We start from the raw sequence: 20,106 nt of genomic DNA on the forward strand, positions 1-20,106 counted from the left end.
TCCCAAAGGAACTGGAGTAGTCAGAGCCATTATCAGGGACTAAGCTGAGTGCTTCTACTCCATGTGTGATAAATGGCTTAAGAATATTCATTTCAAAGCTCCCTGTTGGGTCACTCAAGGTGTTGTTAAGGCTATATTTCATTTGATTCCTTTGCCGCCCAGTATCTGCCTCCAAAGAAAACAGCTGGGTACTCAGCAGACTAGATATCATCACAACAGGACTATGAAATTGGAAACATCTCTATAAATGCAGTTGTAAACACAGTTGATTTGTGATAATCTTTCCAGTTCTAACTCTTAAATGTACATGTTCCACACCAAAAGAAACAAATTTGTCTTCAAAGATTAAAGTTAGGACCCAGAGACTGAGACACTCTAGACTAGAATATTCAGGGCATCAACCCTAGACCTAGACAGCCCGAATTCAAACTCTTCAATATTGTCTTTTTTTTCCTGCAGGCAAATGTCTTAACTTCTCTATAGCAATTCCCTTATGTGTAAAAGGGGAATAAAAATAAAATCTACTTTACATGTTAATATGGTTAATATGTTCTCAGAGGGTGTTAATATATGCAATATTGAAATAAGGGCCTTGAGGGAACTATTCTGATTGTCAGAGGCCAATATCCCATTGCAAATGCTCAGTGAGTTGTATGCAGGAGAGGCCAGCAAGCTTCCAGACCAGTAATTCATAACCTGATTACTCACTAGAATAATCTAGAAATCTTTGTTAGAATTTTAACTTCTGGGCCCCATTTTAGGAGAGTCTGAATAACTTGGTTAGGGATAAAATTCATGCACAGTCATCTACTGAGCATGTTATATTGTTTTTTAGTTAATGGCTCTCTACATGTGCAGAAGAAACAAGTGAACAAATCCAATAAACAAGCAAACAAACAAAAACAGAAAAACAGAATTGGGAAAAGAAGGTTGGTCATAGCCCATCAGCAGAGCATTTACCTAGAATGTGCAAAGCCCTGGGTGCCATCTCCAGATCCAGTAAAAGGGGTGAGGCAGGCAGAGAAAATGGTTAGTTGAAGAGTCAGTTAATGGCACCGATAAGCATCAGCTGGAAATGTGTGTGCAAAAAAGAAAAGAACAGAATGCCAAGGAAACCATCAAATAAAGTACATTTTCCAAGAATTCCTCATTTTTGATATTTACATCATTTTAAGCTTCAGGTTAGATAATTGTCACTGAGGGACTAGGAGGATTTACGTTGGGCACAGACTAAATTCCAATTCCCATATTCTTTCTCTTCTCTTCTCTTCTCTTCTCTTCTCTTCTCTTCTCTTCTCTTCTCTTCTCTTCTCCTCTCTTCTATTTTCTCCTCTCTTTGTCTTTCTATGTCTCTAGGTTTCTGCCTCTGTCTGTGTCTCTGCTCTCTGTCTCTGTCTCTCTCTGGCATGGGCAACCCAGCCATTAAAGCAAACATGTCCAGTTTTTGGCATTTGGTGGGACGTCGCTGAAGGACAAACTCCAAACCTGGCAATTGATGGACAGCCACCTAGTAAACTATGATTGTGTGAAGAGTTATGAGCAAATATTTAGTCTCCCTGACAATACAGGAAAAAAAAAAACAAACAAATCAAACAAAACAAAAATAAAGAATAACTCTGCAAGTGAGTTTAACTGAGGTCATTTACAGACACAGGAGAAGGATGCTGGTGGAGACCCCAGGAGCCCTTCCACAGCAGTTGTTGGCCACTCACATAACCCCCAGGGAAAGATATTCCCAGGAGCTTCCTGGTACTAGTTATTCTCATGGCCTCTCACTTCTACCACGAGCTAAAGTTAGTGAGGCTACTCTTAGGAGGGTCTTACGTGGTAGTCATAGATATTCAGATTTAAAGACACAATGCATGTTCTTTGCCCCCAAACCAGCATTTTATAACAGCTATGGAGTGGAGTGGACAGGCACTCTGTAGCTAGGATAACCCCTAAAGCAAGAATCCGCAAAGGAGGCCCAGCCCTTGTTCAGTGACATAGGATGAGCATTAGAATCCGCATAGGTGAAGGCTGAACCAGTGAGGATTTACCCAGTAGGTGCTGAAGAAGTCTGCATGCCTGGAAGGAGGCTGCCTGTGAGAGCCTATTCAGAGCTCTTAGCTAGCACCAGAAGGATGGAAACTGACAATCTATTCTCTTGACCAGACTCTTTTTTCCCCTTGCTGGTCAGTAGGAGGAAGAGATGTCCCCAGTCTTGGCTATCTACTTCTGATGAAGCCAGCTAAGTGTCCCCATGCTGAGTACATCACAGCTGGACAGGGGTGGGGGATAGGCTCAGAAGCATCACCAGACATTCAGAGAGACAGGGATGTTTGAGAGGAGAGCTCAAGCTGAATAATCAGATTAGCTTTCTTTGGAAGCAGGGCTAATGTAGGAACTGAAGACAATCTTAATAAAAACATAATGAGGGCTCTTAAGAATATGTGCTTAAAAAACAAATTAGAGTCTCTGGAACCAAACGAAATTCTTGATTTAAAAATGTATGAGGAAACGCAGAAATTGTGTCTGTGTGTATGTGTGTGTGTGCATTGTGTGTACGTGTGCACATATGTGTATATATGATCCATTAGCTTTTCCTTTTAAATTCAATCAACGTCCCTAATTCCTTTCATGTCCCCCATTTTAATCTTTTCCCCTTCAGTAATCTTCATTACTTGCTTCTGAACTCTTAAACCTTTTTAAATACACTTTAAAACCACAAACAATTTAATCAACCAAGCCAAGCCACTGTATTCCATGTGACGACAAGAAACAAGGGCTGAAACTTCCATTTTGCCAACTGTCAGAGGGATGTTTTAAGGTTAGTACCCTCAGAGGTAAAGCAAAACCCAGGTCCATGGGGCAGCCTTGGTGTTTAAAAAAATGGGCCTCTACATGGTTTCCATCTTTCTGCAGATGTCTCTTCCTTCCAGAGTTCACCTGGAGCGTTGGTTTTCACAGTGTCCTTTCCAACATTGGTCTTCAACTTCCGTTAAGGAAAGGAGCAGGAAACACACCCATGAGTTCCATCTATTCATCACCTGTCATCCATTTGCTTTGATGAAGAGATTCTTTGAACATAGTTCGATGTTCAAAGTGGTACATTCACTCCTGATACTGCTTTTTGTGATTTAAGAAAAAAAAAAAAAAAAGAGTCAGAAACATCCATATCTTCCCCTGAGAGAAAGAGGAGATGCTAATGTCCTTAAGGAGCATCCCCCACTCTGAAAGCATGCCTCATGATGCTGCCTCTGGCCTTTTCTTTTTAGATGGTGGTCTCCATTTGTGGAAGGGAACAAGAGGGGAGAGCTACAGAAAGTAGAGGGCCAGCCCAGTTAAGGGACAATAGACTCTTCTCTTTTCTCACAACAAAGTAAACAGCAAAGTGACCATTTGTCTCCAAGGCCAAGTGTCTACCTTATTTATAATTATTAGATGACATTTTTATTACCAAAGATTTCTTTGACAGTTTCGTGCATGCATATAACGAACTGTAGTCATTTCCAACTGTCTTTAATCTCTGCTCCCACTGAAATTCTTTCTCCTCTCAAACTGCCCACCTACTTTTTGTGTGGCCTGAATGCACTCAGTTTAATGAGAGCTGCTTGCATGAGAATGAGTGTAGACTCTTGGAACAACAACAAAACCTTAAAGAAGTCCTAGTTCAGTCTTTGAACCAACCAGAGAATGATAACTTAGTTAGGTTGGGCCACTTGCTCAAAGCCATATAGATGCTTGGTTATAATGTAGGAACCTGGGCTCCGGTTTCTTCCACAAGCATCCTTCTGCTAACTAGTCCTCCTGAGACCATGCTCTCATGGGGGGGGGGGGGGCTTTTCGCTCACTTTGCTGCTTTAATCTAGGATCCATGTTGTAGCTCAAGGCTCCAGCTGAATGAAAGTATAAAGAGTGAGTGCTCATGGTTTAGCCTAAATGCTCATGGGTGAGACAAGGGAATCAATGGCTGGGGTGAACTTTCAACGCCCCCTCATGTCTCAAAATGGCTAGCCTATGGACCCAGCCTGATTGCTTTGATCTCTGATAATACTGACGTTTCCAATCCAGCGAATGAACTGCTACAAACTCGAAAGCAGGAACAGCCAGGAAGCCATAGTCAATTCAGTTCTGCACTCGCATGCGATGGATCATGGGTAGCACCATGGGCATCACTGTAAGGGATACCCACGTGATGTGCTAGAGCCACAGACAGGCTGCCCTGGAGGAATTAACACTGAAGCAGATGAGCAGCGAACCAGTGGAGTGCTTTCCACAGATGGTAAGTGGATGGTAGTGTTGAATAATGCTCCTCGGCAAACCGCAAGCATCTGGAGCATCTATCATTTCTCTTCAGTATTAAACCTTTTGTGTTCATGATTGTGGTGAATAAAAAATTAATGCAAGGCACATACCCACACATCGCACCTCTGAGGACAGCCCATGGGCTCTGATCACCAACAATGCTTGATGACTGCGAACTATGGAAGACAGATTGTTATGAAAATGATGGTGTTTTGCTACTGTGTTCCCACAGTCCAGAAGCGGGGGTGGGGGTGGGAGTGAGGGGTGGGGGTCGTTCTGATTGCAGCCTAGAGATACCATTAGACAAAGTTTTCACAGCACCTGCCTCCAAGCGTTCTCCGGAAGCAAACAGAGCTATGTCTTACTGAAGGGATTCAACTCGACATCCGGGTCATCCATTGTTGTCCCTCACTGACACTGTTGTTTCAGATTAATTACCTGTGCTTTATACTTTCAAATTACATTTGAGAACTGTTTAGATTCTATTGTTAATGTAACAAGCAGCTTGTATGCAAAAAAAAAAAAGTGTGAATTAAAGTGATAATAGAAAGAATTCCAGTGAAGCTGGGAGACTTCAAAAAAATTCTTGTGCTCCCTGAGAGTGTCTGAAGATTCAGTAACTGCAGAGTCAACTGTGAACCACCTGAAAATTCAAGCAAATGTTACAAGGCCCTTTGGCAGCAGATGCAGTGTTGGACTAAGAGAGCTAAATGACCGCAGTCCAATTAATGACCACGCTGGCTTGAAACAAAGGGGGAAATGTTCTTTTCTGTGGCTCCCTAATGGTTGGCTAGCCTGGATGTGCTTTTCTGATTGCACTGGGCTCACCAGAAGGACTGTGGTTAGAAATAACAGAATAAGGCCCCAAGTGCTCTGTTTTGTTTTGTTTTTTTTTTTTTTTTTTTTTCTACAAGCAAACTCTGGTCCTGAGAACATGAACATTTGTCCCTGGGGAACAGCATCATCTTAGAGAAGCAGAAAGTGGAAGACTCTTTGAAAGAAAGAGAACAATTCTACCTTGTAATTCTGCATTGTCTTTGAGTAATAAAGAAGGAAGAAAAGGCTACAGTGGAATCTGGTACAGAGATTGGCATCATGACTCAGACAGCTCCATCAAGAAATTACTTCTTCCTCTGCCTTACAGTGGCCCTCACTGGGCTCTTGGTCATTTGGACTCGCCTTCTTTGGAGGGTATAATTTTCTTGCTCATGTGCTGAGACTTAAGAGTTGAAACTGGTGTAAATTTATGCTCACGATTTCCTACAACTCAGTTCTTTTTAAAGCTCTGTTTCAGGGGCATCCCAAGGGAAGGATTTGATGACTTTACATACCTCGTGTAAGTGAAATACTGTTTTCTGAGATTGGCTAATCTCACTATTATAATGTCTTTAAAGCATTGGTCACACTCTAGCACATGCCATAAAGTCTTTCCTGCTGAAGAGTGAGTAATACCCCCTTAAATAGATGTACCACTCTGTGTTGCTCCATTTATCCATTAATATGATATGGATTTGTGTTGCTCCTGCTTGTTGGCTCTTTTTTTTGTAAATACAGGATGTGCTGTGAACATGGGTGTATGCATGCCTCTTTGAAATCCTACTTTTGGTTCTTTGATGTGTATGTGAAAATACAGTTGCTGAATTATATAATAGTTCTGATTTTTTGCCCTTCACCGTGTTTTTCTCGTGACAAACAAACATCATTTCACCCTCTCTTCAATGGCCTATTTCTCAGAAACACTTGACTGATTTGTCTGTCTACCTCTGTCCCAATCCTACACTGATGGTTTTAAACCGAAGCCAAGTCAGGTTTTCTTGGGAACAGCATTAAACTGAAAACCTGTGAGCAAAATGTGAGTGGATTTGCAGAGGTGGAGACAGGAGAATGGCTTTCATTGCATCGGCATCATGCGAGGTCATTTTTATTAAATTGCGTCTTTGACACCTTTATATACATTTATAGTCCTGCTCATCCTTATTGTCCTCCCACCACGCCATTCCCCCTCCCTATACGTCTTTCTGGACACTCATGTCCTTTAATACTAGAAGGCGGTTTGACAAGATGTCCACCTACCAAAATATCTACCGCTGTTCCCATCCTGGCCTATGACTATGGAAAGGGGGTTTACTGTACCAGCATGAATTTCCTCCTGTGGAGCATACCTTACATCCAGTTACCACTGTAATCATGCTTCTGTTGCATTGGTGGGCATATCCTGCCTGGCAGGTTGGTATTGTAGCATGCACAATTCACTGCTGGGTAAGAGCAGTACCCTCCTCAGCCTTCAGGGTACCTTCCAATACTGTGAAAGCTAGACAGCAGGGACGATGTTCTCTGATGTGACCCACTGACTTTAAGCAGAGATGTCTGTATGGACATAGGTTTGGAACTGTCCACTGCTGCCTGATTCATTGGTGGTCACACAACTGAGGACAGCGACGGTCTCTTCACTCAGAACTTAACAGTATCCATTCAACAGGTACCACGCTGTTTTGATGACCATACTTTTATAGTAAGTTTTAAAATATTATAGAAATATGATACCTCAACTTTGAGCTCTTCCAAGATTGTTTTGGTTATTCAGAGTTCCTTGTTGGGTCTTTCAAAATGGTGTTCTGAGTCTCTTAGAACTTAGAGCAATTGTTGATGCCAATATGCCTTACAATTCTCACCTTACCACTCAACCACAAGACTCTCACCCCTGAAGGGAGAATATGCACTCCATCCTGGGTGATCTTGGGCAAACCATCTAACTTCTAGAGGCCTCCAGTTCTTCATTTGTGAAATAAACCATGATGGCAGATGATCTCCAAGCTCCCTCTTATCTCTGACATCTTATTATCACCATTTGTGCAAAAAGACAGCTGTAACTATTAAAATAAATTCACTGTTCACAATATGCAAGGAAGTCAGAAATGAGCCCGAATGTATCTAATGATTTTGGCTCTATGATCCATGTTCGTTCTTGAGAGGAGCCGGTTTGCTCACTTTGAGCTTTTCTGACATTGGAAATCCACCCTTATAGCGAGGCCAATGCCTTTTGCCATTTGAGTTAAGCACATAGCTCTGCTTACATGTCTGGTTTTCAAACATAGTCCATGACACTTACATTTTCAAAGAACATGGCATTTGTTAAAAATAGCATTCAACATTTAAAAGTCTTATAATTTATGTCATAAATAATTTTGGAAAACAAACCAGTATCTAAAATGAGCTTTCCTTATTTGTGTATTCCTTTTCCATCTTTACCCTTATTTTACATAGTTTTAATAAAGTCACCCAATTTTATATCCCCATATTTTCACATAGCATACCACCAGCAATTTGTATTGGTTCTGTATTGACACAACTGTATTATTTTTCTATCAACAACCTCTTGGACTGATTTGTTTATCTACACGTTAATTTTAAAAGTCTGTAGCAGATCTCTTCCTTTATGTAGAATCTTCTGTACATAGGCTTTTCTTCTTAGGTTATGTTTGTAAAGTATGATTTGCCTTAATAGTAATGTTGATAATTTAGTAGTTAACATTGGAACATATCCACAAGAACTATCTTATCAGAATATGGCCCAGTACCCCATTATAATTATACATTAATATATGTTATATATTATGAATATTTAACTTTTTGAGACAGAGCTTCTCTGTGTAGTCTCGGCTGTCCTGGAAGTTGCTCTGTATACCAGACTAACCTTAAACTCAGAGATCTGCTTGCCCCTGTCTTTTCAGTGTTGAAATTAAAGATATGCACCACTATTGTCCTGATGAATATTTAAAGTTTTATTTTCAATATTCAATATTTATTCAATTCTAATAAATGCATTTGTGCCATGTAACAGGAATGCTTTCTAGCAATTAGTAAATAAAAGTTAAAATGCAAGCAGCAGGCACTTAAACAGAGTTGAGTTTTCTCATATAATAAAAAGTCTTATTGAGTAGATGTCCTGCACTCGGGATGTCACAAGACCAAGAGCATCCATCAGAGTTTTCCATCTTAGTAAATGGTGCCTCTCTTCATGACTACAAGATGGCTGCCACAAGCTCTCTAAGCTTCATAAGGAAATTAGAGGGGAGGACAGGAAGGCTGTGCTGTCTCTGTGTTCTGATCAAGGTTTGTTTGTTTGTTTGTTTATTTGTTTGTTTGTTTGTTTGTTTATCTCTGTTGTCCAGGATGATGGGGAAGTAAGCACGTGTGAGTGAATTTAAAAAGCTGCCATGTTTACCACATGAGTGTAAAAAGGGATAAAAAAGAAATAGTTTTGGTTTATTATAATTACATGGCAAATACAAAGACGCTATCAAATTTTGTCCATGTTTAAATCCTTAGCATAGTATTTATATAGAAGAGACCCAAGAAAAGTAGGTGATAAAAAGAAAAGTTCAGTGTGTGGCCCTGAAAATTAGGGTGGGTTCACTGAAAAAAATCAAGATTGGCTTCACTTTTTTTGATAGGATCATGAGATAACAACAGAAGAATATCCTGGTTGAGCTTTGTAGGCAAACAGAGAAATGTATATTCTTGTTGTGAGCTCTCTCCTACAGAAACCTGGACAAATGTATGAGTGTGTGTGTGTGTGTGCATGCACACACACGTGTCTTTCTACTGTATTGGAGTTTCATGGAATAACTGAATTAATGAGGCTCAACAGTTTTTATGGCAGCAATTTGTCAGATAATGCTGCTGCCAAGGTTGGTAGACTGGGTGAGCAAATGGAGGCTCTTCTTAATTACTAATATTAACTCTCATAGCACACATCACAAAGCACATAATAAATATATTGGTGTGTGTGTGTGTGTGTGTGTGTGTGTGTGTGTGTGTGTGTGTGTAGTTTACAGACTTGTGTGTTTTGGAAGAGGGAACCTCAGTTAAGAAAATGCCACCACAAGACTGTGGGGTGCCTATAGTGCATTTGCTTGATTAGTGATGGATGCAAGAGAGCCAAGTCCAGAGGCACCAGCCCTGGGCTGGTGGTCCAGGCTGAGAAAGCCATGAGGAGAAAGCCAATTAGCAGCATCCCTCCATGGCCTCTGAATCAGCTCCTGCCTCTGGGTTCTTGCCTTGCTTGCTTGCATTCCTGCCCTGACTTTCTTCAGTGATAGTGTGACCTGAAAATTGTAAGATGAAATAAACCCTTTCTTTCCAAACTGACTTTGGTCATGCAGTTTCACAGAAATAGAGACCCCCCCCCCCCAACTAACACAAGCTTTATCTCAAGATCTGATCTCCAAGAAACTCAGACAAAAACGTATTTGTATATATTATTTTTCTTTGGTTTCAATTTATGCTTATTATTTTTTCAAACTGCTACTATAGCTGGGATACAAATGCTTGTTAAACTGTTGTCACCCAGCAGTCTAATAACACATGCCTTAGGTTCTTCACAATGCTGGCCTAGAGGTGTCAGCAGAAATAATTATCAAGTATTCTGTGTAAAATTATTGAGTAGCACCGGGGTTCCTGAGATGTGCACAAAGATGCGTAAGTTTCTCTGGTGAATTTGCAAACATATTGCAGGCTGCATGTAAGTTCTGAGGGCAGAGTACCCTGACGTTTGACATCTGTTAGCTTGCCTCCCAGCAGCTTAATATTCGAAGATTCCATGCTACATATTGTCACATTCCTTCAATGATTCGTGATTACAAAGTTTGATTTGGGGTTGTTGCTCAGATAAAAAGACAATGAGAAAAAAAATCAACGTGGAATAGAAAAAGAGGTTAGTGGCATCCAGTGATTCCTGAGTTTGGGAAGTTCTGTCTTCTCTTGTAGTTTCCATGAATAAGTAAAACAGCTACTTCAAAAGAAATGCAAGGGCTGAAGAGATGGCATAGAATTTAAGAGCATTGGTTGATCTTTGAGGAGACCTGGGTTCAGTTCCAGCACCCACATAATGGCTCACAAAGATCTGTAACTCTATTTCCAGGCAGATCTAACGCTCTCTTACGGTCTTCATAGGCACAGCTCACATGAGATGTATAGATATACATGCAGACAAAACACCTATATACATAAAATAAAATGAACAAGTCAATTTTTAAAGAGGGAAATGTACATCTCATTCTGTTTAAATTTATGTGTATTTTTTATAAACAGCTAAGACAGAAACGTTTGTTAAACTTTTATTTTCTAGCATTAAGTTCTTTATGAATATTGGACTAGAGGTATTAGGAGGGATGATTGCCTTGGTAGAGCAAACTGTGAAGGTTTGTGTCTTCCTCCATTAGAAAGATCTAGTCAGTGTGGGGGTGGAGAGGCGTGAGTAGGCTATGCCTGGGTGAGGGGCAGCCCAGGTGCTAAGTTAGAGAAAGGCAATATCAGAAAGATGAGTGTGGCTTTACAGAATTCATGAAGACCTCAGGCATCATTTTGTGTAACACACACAACTCCCGTAAAATCTCTCTACCTCCCCCTTTTCTTCTTCCTTCTCTTCTCTACCCTACTCTTACCCTCTTCCCTTTCTCTACCCCTTCCTTCCCTCCTCTTCCTCCTCATCTTCTTCCCCCACTCCTCATCCCTCCCTCCTCTCGACTTCCTCCCTTCTCACCCTTGCCTGTCTTATGTATTTAGTTATAGTAACTTCCCCTTTTTTCTCCTTCTATCTTTTTCACACACCTCTAAAAGCCAAAAACACTATTATTCTTTTTGATCTATAAATAACTAACAACTTCAATATATGCCTTCTTGTGCTACTGCTTTTTACAAAATGTGATCTCGTATTATTAAGTGAAAATTTCTATTATTTCAGGAATAATAGGTTCACTGTCATCTGTCCTGAAGTTTTATAGGCTGGTAAATTTCTAGTCCCTGCATCTTCCCAACTGACTTGAAACAAAATACATGTTTAACATTTCCCTCTCTTCCTCCTCTTCCTCTTCTTCTTCTTCCTCCTCCTCTTCTTTTTCTTTAAAATCCATGCATAGAAACCCATCTTCCCACTCCCCCTTTTTAAAAAAGCCTGGGGCCAGTGATATGGCTTAGGAGATTGCTACCTTACAGTCTGGGTTTGATTCCTGGAATCCACAAGGTGGGAGGAGAGAATGGATTCTCCTCCCCTGCCCCCAGAACCCGTGATACACATGAACATGTCTGCACACATATACAGACTGGATAAAGAGGCAAGTAAATATATAAATGTAAAATAATGTAAAAGCAATCTTTAAAGTTGGAAGACCAATCTTGACTAGATTTGGATGTTAGATGCTGCAACCCAAGAACAAAGAATAACTGGAAGGTAAGTTATAGAGCTTCTGCCATGGGGTGGGGTCCAAAAGTAAGATTCACCTGGGGCCCAGAAATCAATGTTTACATGTACCTAGAAATGCTCATGTTCTGTAGAAACTTCTTATCACTCAGAATAATGCATGTTTTCAAATAGTGTTTCTTCCTATGATTGGAAGGCTTCTGTGCCATGTTGAGGAATCCTACCTCTCAGTAAATTAAAAAAAAAAATATGAAACTGATCCAACAATGTCAGCTTTGCTTAGTATAGGACCAGGGAAAACGAGTTGTCTGAAAGGACCACCGATCTTTCCAGTAACTCCTCAGAAGGTTCTTCCACTGAGAAATTGATTTTTCTTATTCTTCAGTTGCCTGTGCCTCCCAGATGTCTCTCTGTCTTAATTTAGGGTACATTTGCACAGACCATGATTTTAAAACTCATTTTCTTTTGTTTAGCAGCCCACTGAAACACTCTAAATATGCAAATGTGCACCCTGATCAGTTGGGCTGGCTTTTCTATTAGCTTGGGAGACAGACTGTCTCCTGTTAGTACAAATTGATTGAATTATAAAAATTTCCAAGATTCTGGCTCTAGAACTTCTCGACTTTGCTTGAGCACCACTGTTTCGAGCTCTCTCTTTTTCCATATGTATGCTTATATCAATGACTCTCGGCAATCTCTCTCCGAGCATGAGTAGATGTAATTGTGTGTATGTGTTTATATATGTTTGTTTTTCCATTAGTGGTAGCATACTAACCATTTTACTTGACCCTCATTTTCTTCTTAGGTTAACATTATTATTTTGAGATCATGTTATAATAATATAATCTCCATTATTTCTCCAAATGGCTCCAGAGAATTTCATTCCTCATAGGTAATTAGTCATATATTAATGTTAATGTAGAAGAATTACCAGGCTGTTTAAATATTATGAAAATTCCTACTAACACAATAGACAAATTTTTTCTAGAAGTGAATTGTTGGGTTAGTTAAGGAAATGCTGTTTTTATCCCTTCCTGTTGTTTTTGTAGTAATGATCTTAGAATGTAAGCCTTCTACCTGGAAACTGCTACATAAACCAGACTTGCCATCACATATTGATAGATGTTAGCGAATCTCCCCAGCTTACCTCCCACCATTTCCACCAGCACTATTTATTAGCAGGTTATTCTAAAAAGTGGCATTTTATAGTTCAAATGTGTGATTTTTTTCCCATAGAAAGTCAATATGAGCATATTTTGTATGTTCAAAACCAAATACAGTTCTCTCTGGAGACACAGTGATAGACAATGATGTGCCTGCCTGTCATGTACAGTGTGGTTTGGTTATAAATATAGGGCATGGTATAACCTTGGCACATGTGGGAGAGACTGACAAGAAACCATCACTGCGGTCCAAGCGTAGCATGATGGGAACCTATTGGTGCAAACTCAGCACATTCTGGAAGACTCATCAATGGAGGTTTCCGGATGAGACAAGTCTGTTAACTGAGATCTAATGGAGGGGAAGGAGACAGCGTGTTGGATATTGGAGATAGACGGGGAGACAGCAGGCTCCAGTGGGCACTCGAGGGCAGGCAGAGTAGAGGGTAGAAGAGATTTGCACATAAGCCAGCTCTGAGTGAAGCTGTATGAGCAGGAAGTGGGCATGTTCTCCACCGTCGACTGGGATGGCCTTGAAGGACAAAGTGACCTTTACCCCAAGGGCGACACTCCATTAGCGATATTTAAAAGTGGAAGGTGACAGGGGAGGATGGTCTGGGAAGACATGGCTGCTGAGGAAGGTGAGCCAGGGATTCAGGGCTGTTGACATTAAGTCTAGATGCTTATTAATCTTGCCATAAAAGCAGCTAAGGATCCCTTCTGAAGAGGGGGCACCCTGTCCCTTGATTAACCTCCATCAACTAACCAGGATGTGAAGAAAGTCACTTGAAAGATGCTAGGGAAATTCAGGTGTGTGTGTGTGTGTGTGTGTGTGTGTGTCTGTGTGTGTGTCTGTGTGTCTGTCTCTGTCTGTCTCTCTATCTCTCTGTGTGTCTCTGTGTGTCTGTCTGTCTCTCTGTCTCTGTCTGTCTCTCTATCTCTCTCTCTGTGTCTCTCTGTGTGTGTCTGTCTCTCCGTCTCTGTCTTTCTATCTCTCTGTGTGTCTCTGTGTGTCTGTCTGTCTCTCTCTGCGAAGTGCTGATCCCCAACAGGTATTCCTTTTCCTTTTCTTCCTGAAAATGTCCCTGCCCTTTCTTACATAATGTGCAAGTGAGAAGAACAGCACGCTGTGAGAGCTGCACGAGGCTTGAGATACCTTTGCTCAGCCTCCCAATTTTAGGGCAAAAGAGAGGCCATCTTTACATACATCTACGTATGTAGTTTGCTTATTCACACTTAACTGTTGAGTTAATCTTTCTCGCGCTTTCTAAAAGCAGAGATTTCTTGGGTGAAACCCTCTAATTTAGAAACGATCAGTCTTAAACACTTCGTTGCCAATCGTTCGAATCGCACAGATCTCAATAATCTTAGAAACAGAAACGGAGAGAACATCATCCAATTCCTCCAGCGCAGTCGGTTTCAGCCTTAGTGTCTGAACCGGTAGAAGCCCCTTCCTGGGCTAGTTCCTCATCTCCTCCTGTGAACCCATGGGAACCCACTGCACTGCACGAGGCGCTCAGGTCTTCACTTCGGCTTCAGGGATGCTCTCAGCCTTCTGCTTCACCGAGGATCCTGTGATCCGATTCAATCTAATTAACAGCTGTTTAGGGAGCATCCCCAAGCTTTTGGAAGGCACCAAGCGAGGATCTAGGCGCGGGCGTTCATGGGCGAAGATATCCCGACCGACCCTCTCCTTTAGAAGAAGCAGCTGGAGCTTAAATCTAACCCCTTCCCTAATTCACATGGTTAATGAATTCATATTCCTCCCAAGGTTCCTAATAGTGCTCCAACTACATCTCCCCCAAAGGTCCCCCACGTCTGGAGGTTACTGCTTGTCGCTAGCTCTGATGCTGCAAGGAGGTGACGGGCAAACGCTGCCTCGGGCATCTCTCATCGAGTGGACTGAGACTAAGCCTTGCCCAGCAGCTCACCAGGGCAGAATAGCTCCTGGGTCTGAGTCCGCTTCCCTTGTGCGCTAACCAGGGCGCGGCAACCCGGCTTGCCTCCAAGTTTCCCTGGACATTCTCCTTTCCTGATGGCCAATGTTCATCCCCAGCGTCCTAAGCCCTGCGGCTCCCACCCTTCCCCTCTCTCCTCCACTGCGGTCCATTGCCTGCCGGCAGAGTTCAAGTTCAGTCCCGGCTTTTGCTCTGGATTTAGAAAAAGGAGAAGGGGTGGGAGAATTGGAGGGAGCCGGCTGGTCGGGCGAGGCCGAGGGGAGGCGGAGAGAGGTGGCCTCTGATTGGTTGGGGAGGGGGAGTGGAGGCACGGAGTTTCCCACAATGCCCCGGTGCGGTGCAGCCGCGGATGGATGCTGCGGGAAGGGGCTGCCATTTGCTGCCCCTGCCAGCGGCGCGCGGACCTGCCCGCGCTCCTGCCGCCTCCAGCGCCCTCAGCCCGGCCGGCCTCTGCAGCGGCACCACCTTGGCTTCTTCCGCGACCGCCGGAGCGGTCGCCATGAACCCCAGCTCCTCGGCGGGAGAGGAGAGAGGGGCAACGGGCGGCAGCAGCAGCAGCGGAAGCGGCGCCGGGAGCTGCTGCCTGGGCGCCGAGGGCGGCGCGGATCCGCGGGTTGCAGGGGCAGCGGCGGCGGCTGCCTTGGAGGAGCCCGCGGCCGCCGGACAGAAAGAGAAGGAAGAGGCGCTGGAGGAGAAGCTGAGGGACTTAACTTTCCGGAAGCAGGTCTCTTACAGGTAGGCGCGGGAGCTAGCGAGACAGGTGCCACCCAGGGTGGAGGACGCTTGCTCTAGCTCCAAAGAGGTACTTCTGTAGAGTTGGGGCTCAATCTCTCTCTCTCTCTCTCTCTCTCTCTCTCTCTCTCTCTCTCTCTCTCTCTCTCTCTCTCTCTCCAACTCTCCGTGGCTTTGCCTCTCTCCTTCTTTTTATGTCTATATGTCTATCTGCCTCCCCCCTTCTTTCTTCTGGAGATTTATTGTTCTCATCCCCTAATTCTTAGTTAAAGGATGAAGTGGAGTGCCCCAGCTTCTCCCTGTAATACCCAAGGAGGGGTGCACTCGTAGCAGAAGAGAACACTAAGGTCAGAACAAGATCAAAACCGCATGTTTGAGTGTATGAGGTGCAGACCCAGACGTGCCCAGTTTAAGGAAGAGTCGCCAAAGTTGCCCTAGGCTAGTGTCATCTCCAGCGCTCCCCCTTCCTCGCAGAGTTCACTGGGAGAGCCGTGGGCACTAACCGGATGGCTGAGATCTGTTCTGACAGGCAGCCGGGAACAGCCTAGAGAGAAGAGAAATCCTTATGGGAAGTTCTTGTCTTGAAAGCCTCTGTTGAGGACTAGGGAGGCATGGGTCTCTTCTTGTAGGCTTGTGGGCATGCCAGTGGGTGTTGGCGTTATGTGCATGCATTTTCTCTCCCTCTCTCGGTGTGTGCAGAAGATGATGTGGGCACCCAGGCTCACTCCCCCACCCTCAGTCCCAGTGCCGCGGGAGAGAGAGACCACATTGGTACCTGAGGATGGGTGTGTATCTGTGACAGCAGAACTGTGTATGGTGACCGTCCACACAGTTATGCTTTAAAAAGCTCCAGTTGCATCAGGATCCAAACCAGTGAGGAATTGATAGGGTCCATACACCCCTCTCCCGTGCCCAGGCAGGAGAGACAGTGGCTGGGAGACCACCTTCACTGGTGACTTTTACAAGTTGAGGTAATAAGCAGCATATTGCTGGGTATCAGAGTGATACTTGAAAAGGGGGTCAGGGAAAGCATCTTGGTAGCCCTCCTCCTTTTGGGTTATCAGTCCCTTCCAGAAAAAAAAAAAACCATCTAAAGTATTAAGCCTGTCACACCATGTGCTGTTATGTAAGCAAAAGCAGATGACAGAGGTGTGTGGGTTGCGAGGGTGTGCTGTGTTTATGGGGGCAGGTGTGTGAATCATTGGGATCCCCACAGGCATTGCCTGGACTGGAGGCCCTGTCATCAGGGCATGTGCTCTCTGTCCAAATGCTGCTTTCTGCCCATTCCTAAATGGTCTCTGGAGCCAGGGAGTTGCTGCTGCATCCGTTGCTTGCGGGTTTTTTTGTTCTCCATGCACAGAGGGAGTTTCCCACCTGAGTTGTTCTCTTAGTCACTCCCACAGATCCGATCCAAATGGACCTTTTTATATTTTTGGTTTGTAAACATAGGCAGGTAGGGGGAGTGGGGTAGGTCTAGGCAGTGGGAGTGGGGTAGGTCGAGGCAGTGGGAGTGGGGTAGGTCAAGGCAGGTAGGCTAGGACACAGTCAGTTCTACTTGTGATGTTCTGTGTGGCTCTTAGGGGAACAGGGACTATATACAGCCTAATTTAGGCCCTGTAAAGTTGAGGGGGTGTTATTACATGAAATACACTGTGGGTCTGGGCTTCAGGCTAAGAGAGGCTCCTGGGTCATTGGTATTCAGGAGACTCCTCATTGGGTTGGGCTGTGGAGCCAGAATTTGCAAGGGAAATCACTTCAGCTTGCCTCTTGGCAGGGGTCATTCTCTGAGCTACTCTCCTGGAAAAGCATAGTGTTGGGGTTGCAATTTCTGGGCAGAATGTACCCTCAGGCACGTGGAAGTGTGTTCATACACTAACACAGGCCTGAAAACAGGAGCGTTTTTACAAGAGAGGAATAGTACAAGACACTGGCCTGACTCAACCCACTGTGGTGGGTTTTATTTCTTGGATGCTATTTCTTTTGGAATAAAGCCTCAGAGTTCCCAAGGCAGTGACACTTGGCACACAGAGCACCTCAGGTCAGGTGTCTGGTCAGATGGTTTGCAATCCCCAGGTGTATAGCCTCCACTCTCTGTGGGTGAGGATGGCTGTCACACTCCTCAGGTGATGCTTACACATCAATACCTGAGAGGCACTGTCTCCAAGGTTCAGTAATTGACCCTTGAACTCATAAACTGCACAGCCAAACAAGGCAGGCAGTCTCAAAGGCAAGAAGGGCAGAGAGTAGTGATCTTACATGGCATGTATTAATCCTGGGAAATCTCTGTATTTTGGTCACTGCTATTTATTTGTTTTTAGAGTCATAGCAAATGCTCTTCCTCTTGGCTTTGGTGGCCCTTTGCCTTGGTCTCAGGAGAGGCACTGGATCTGATGGAAGGGTTCTGGGCACAGCCTAGTGTAGGAGGTAGGGGGTAGTGGAGAGGAGTAAGGAAGCCCTTGGCGAATTGATTCGATGCAGAAGTGTGTGGCTAGAGCAGGAGGTGCAGCTTCCATGTAGGAGATCATTTGAGGTGGTAGAGTGGAGATCTGCAGGCTAGCGGAAATGTCTTGAAGAACACGAACATTTGTAGAATGAAAGTTGGTGTGAAGAAGGGGGCTTTGGAGGAGTGTACATGTGGAGTGTGTGTGTGTGTGTGTGTGTGTGTGTGTGTATGTGTGTGTGTGGTGATGTGTGTGTGTGTGTGTGTGTGTGTGTGTGTGGTGATGAGTGTGTGTATGTGGTGATGTGTGTGTGTGTGTGTGCGGTGTGATGTGTGTGTGTGTGGTGATGTGTGTGTGTGGTGTGTATGTGTGTGGTGTGTAATGTGTGTGCTGTGTATGTGTGTGTGTGTGTGTGTGTGTGTGTGTGTGTGTAGGGGGGTCTCATCTGCTCCTCTTGTTGCTAAGGAACATATAAGCTAGAGTTTAAAAATAAGTGAAGAGTGGGTGGGCATATGCAGTGACTCCTGTCTTTTTAGGAACCAGAGTCCTTTACAAAAAAAACCTTTAAATAACCATTTCTGGAGGCAGATTATTCATTTTGCTGACTTTTACTTTGTTAAGTCAAATAAACTCCTTTATATACCCCTAGATTTCCCCTCATTATCTTTTCTCTCATTGGCTGTTCCTTGGGGGGGGGGTGTTTTTTTTTTTTCCCATGAGAATTTTTTTCTCTTTCAGAATATGCAACCCAAGAGCAAATACTTTCTGTAGACTGAAAAGCTAAAGGTTTTAGCAGGCAATGCAACTAATCTGGCACTTTTCTGTTAAAATTACTACTTTCTTTTTCTTTGCAAATAATGGTGCTGCAACAGATATATGTGTAAATGACTATATAATGTGTAGGGACTCCTTATTGGAGCTGCTATAAGAATTCTCATTTAAGTGAATAAAAAAGAAAGAAAAGAAAACCCAGAAAGACACAGGGGAGAGAGAACGTCGCTGGTAATGATTGTGTTCTGTTTGTCAAGCAACATTGTAAGAAGTATTTTAGCATATCATTTCCTTTGTGTGAGTGCCTGTGTGTGTGTGTGTGTGTGTGTGTGTGTGTGTGTGTGTGTGCCTATGTGTAAGCATGGGTGTGGGCACGTGTGTGGGTGTTTGTGTGTTTGTGCAGGTACATGTGAAAAGTTGTACCATGCCTTTTTAAAAAATTGCTGTTAATTTTACTTATTGAGACAGGGTCTTTGAACTTGGAGCCGGCTGATTCTGGCTACTCTCCGGCTAGTTGCCTTGCTCTGGGAATACCTTGTCTCTGATTCCTATCTTTTGGGATTGCACGTGGCCACCAAGTCAGTGCATCTTCTAAGTAGAGCTTAGATGTCAGGTCATGCTTGCCAGGTGGGCAAGAGCTTTATCTACTGGGTCTTATCCTCAGACTTGTATATTGCCTCTTATTTGAGCTTCATGGTGGATCCATGATGTGTTTATTACTATTTCTGTTTTAGAGAAAGTGAACCTGAATCTTGGGGCTTGGGCCTGAAGGCAGCTCTGACTCTAAAGGACTTTCTCTCATTAGACTGTGTCCTTCTGGTTGCTTCCTGGAGCATCCATGCTAAGCTGAACTCTTTCCATGTGTGAGTGTGAGTGTGGACATATGTGTGTGTGTCTGTGTGTGTGTGCATGAGAGGGGGGAGAAGAGGGAGGGAAGGAGAGAGGGAGAAAGGGAGAGAGAACTGACTTTTTACCTCATCCACAATATACTTCCGGTTTCCCTGCTCTTTCTTTTCCTTTTTCTTTCTTTTTCAACTTAGTAAGGGTTTGTGCATGCCTCTGGCTGTCTGGAATTCACTCTGTATACTCTGCAGAACAGACTGGTCTCAAACTCACATAAATACATCCGCCTCCTTCCTGAACTCTAGGGTTAAAAGTGTGCACCAACAAGCCAGCTCTCCCTGCTCTTTATTAAGTGCTTCATCCTTTGGACTGAGGCCTTGCCTTGACCTCGATGGCTGGTGCCTTCAAAAAACCCTCTACTATTTCAGACCTGGAAATGAATATAAATTCATGATCTTCAGCAAATTGTTTGGTTTTGCTTCTGAGTACAAAACCACCTCCGAGACACCTGCTATCTCTATGAAGACACCCATGTTAGAAGTTTTATGCACTTTTAAAATAAGTTTTGCAGGTGCTGTGTAGGTGCAGAGAGGCTTGGTGCAAAGCTGCTGCCTTTCCTCTCTGGGCAACACACAGAGAAAGAGAACGTACAGGTTTGCTTGTGAGGGGGTCTTGGCGGGTACCATTACTTACAAATTTCCATGCACGGGACT

At 43.6% G+C, this 20,106-nt stretch overlaps 1 protein-coding gene across 3 annotated transcripts in view; it reads left to right on the top strand.

Annotated features, from left to right (window-relative positions):
- Positions 1 to 14,955: 14,955 nt before the first annotated feature.
- DGKI (diacylglycerol kinase iota) overlaps positions 14,956 to 20,106 on the top strand; it is a gene marked incomplete at both ends in the record, with an annotated part of 420,018 nt that continues 414,867 nt past the window's right edge. For all 3 annotated transcript variants that reach the window (XM_080932354.1, XM_080932355.1, XM_080932356.1), the window contains one exon: positions 14,956 to 15,341. In XM_080932354.1, the coding sequence (XP_080788480.1) occupies positions 14,956 to 15,341 (386 nt within the window). The remainder of the gene's footprint in view (positions 15,342 to 20,106) is intronic.

The sequence above is a fragment of the Micromys minutus genome (genome assembly GCF_963924665.1).
Source record: "Micromys minutus genome assembly, chromosome: 18".
Taxonomy (NCBI): domain Eukaryota; kingdom Metazoa; phylum Chordata; class Mammalia; order Rodentia; family Muridae; genus Micromys; species Micromys minutus.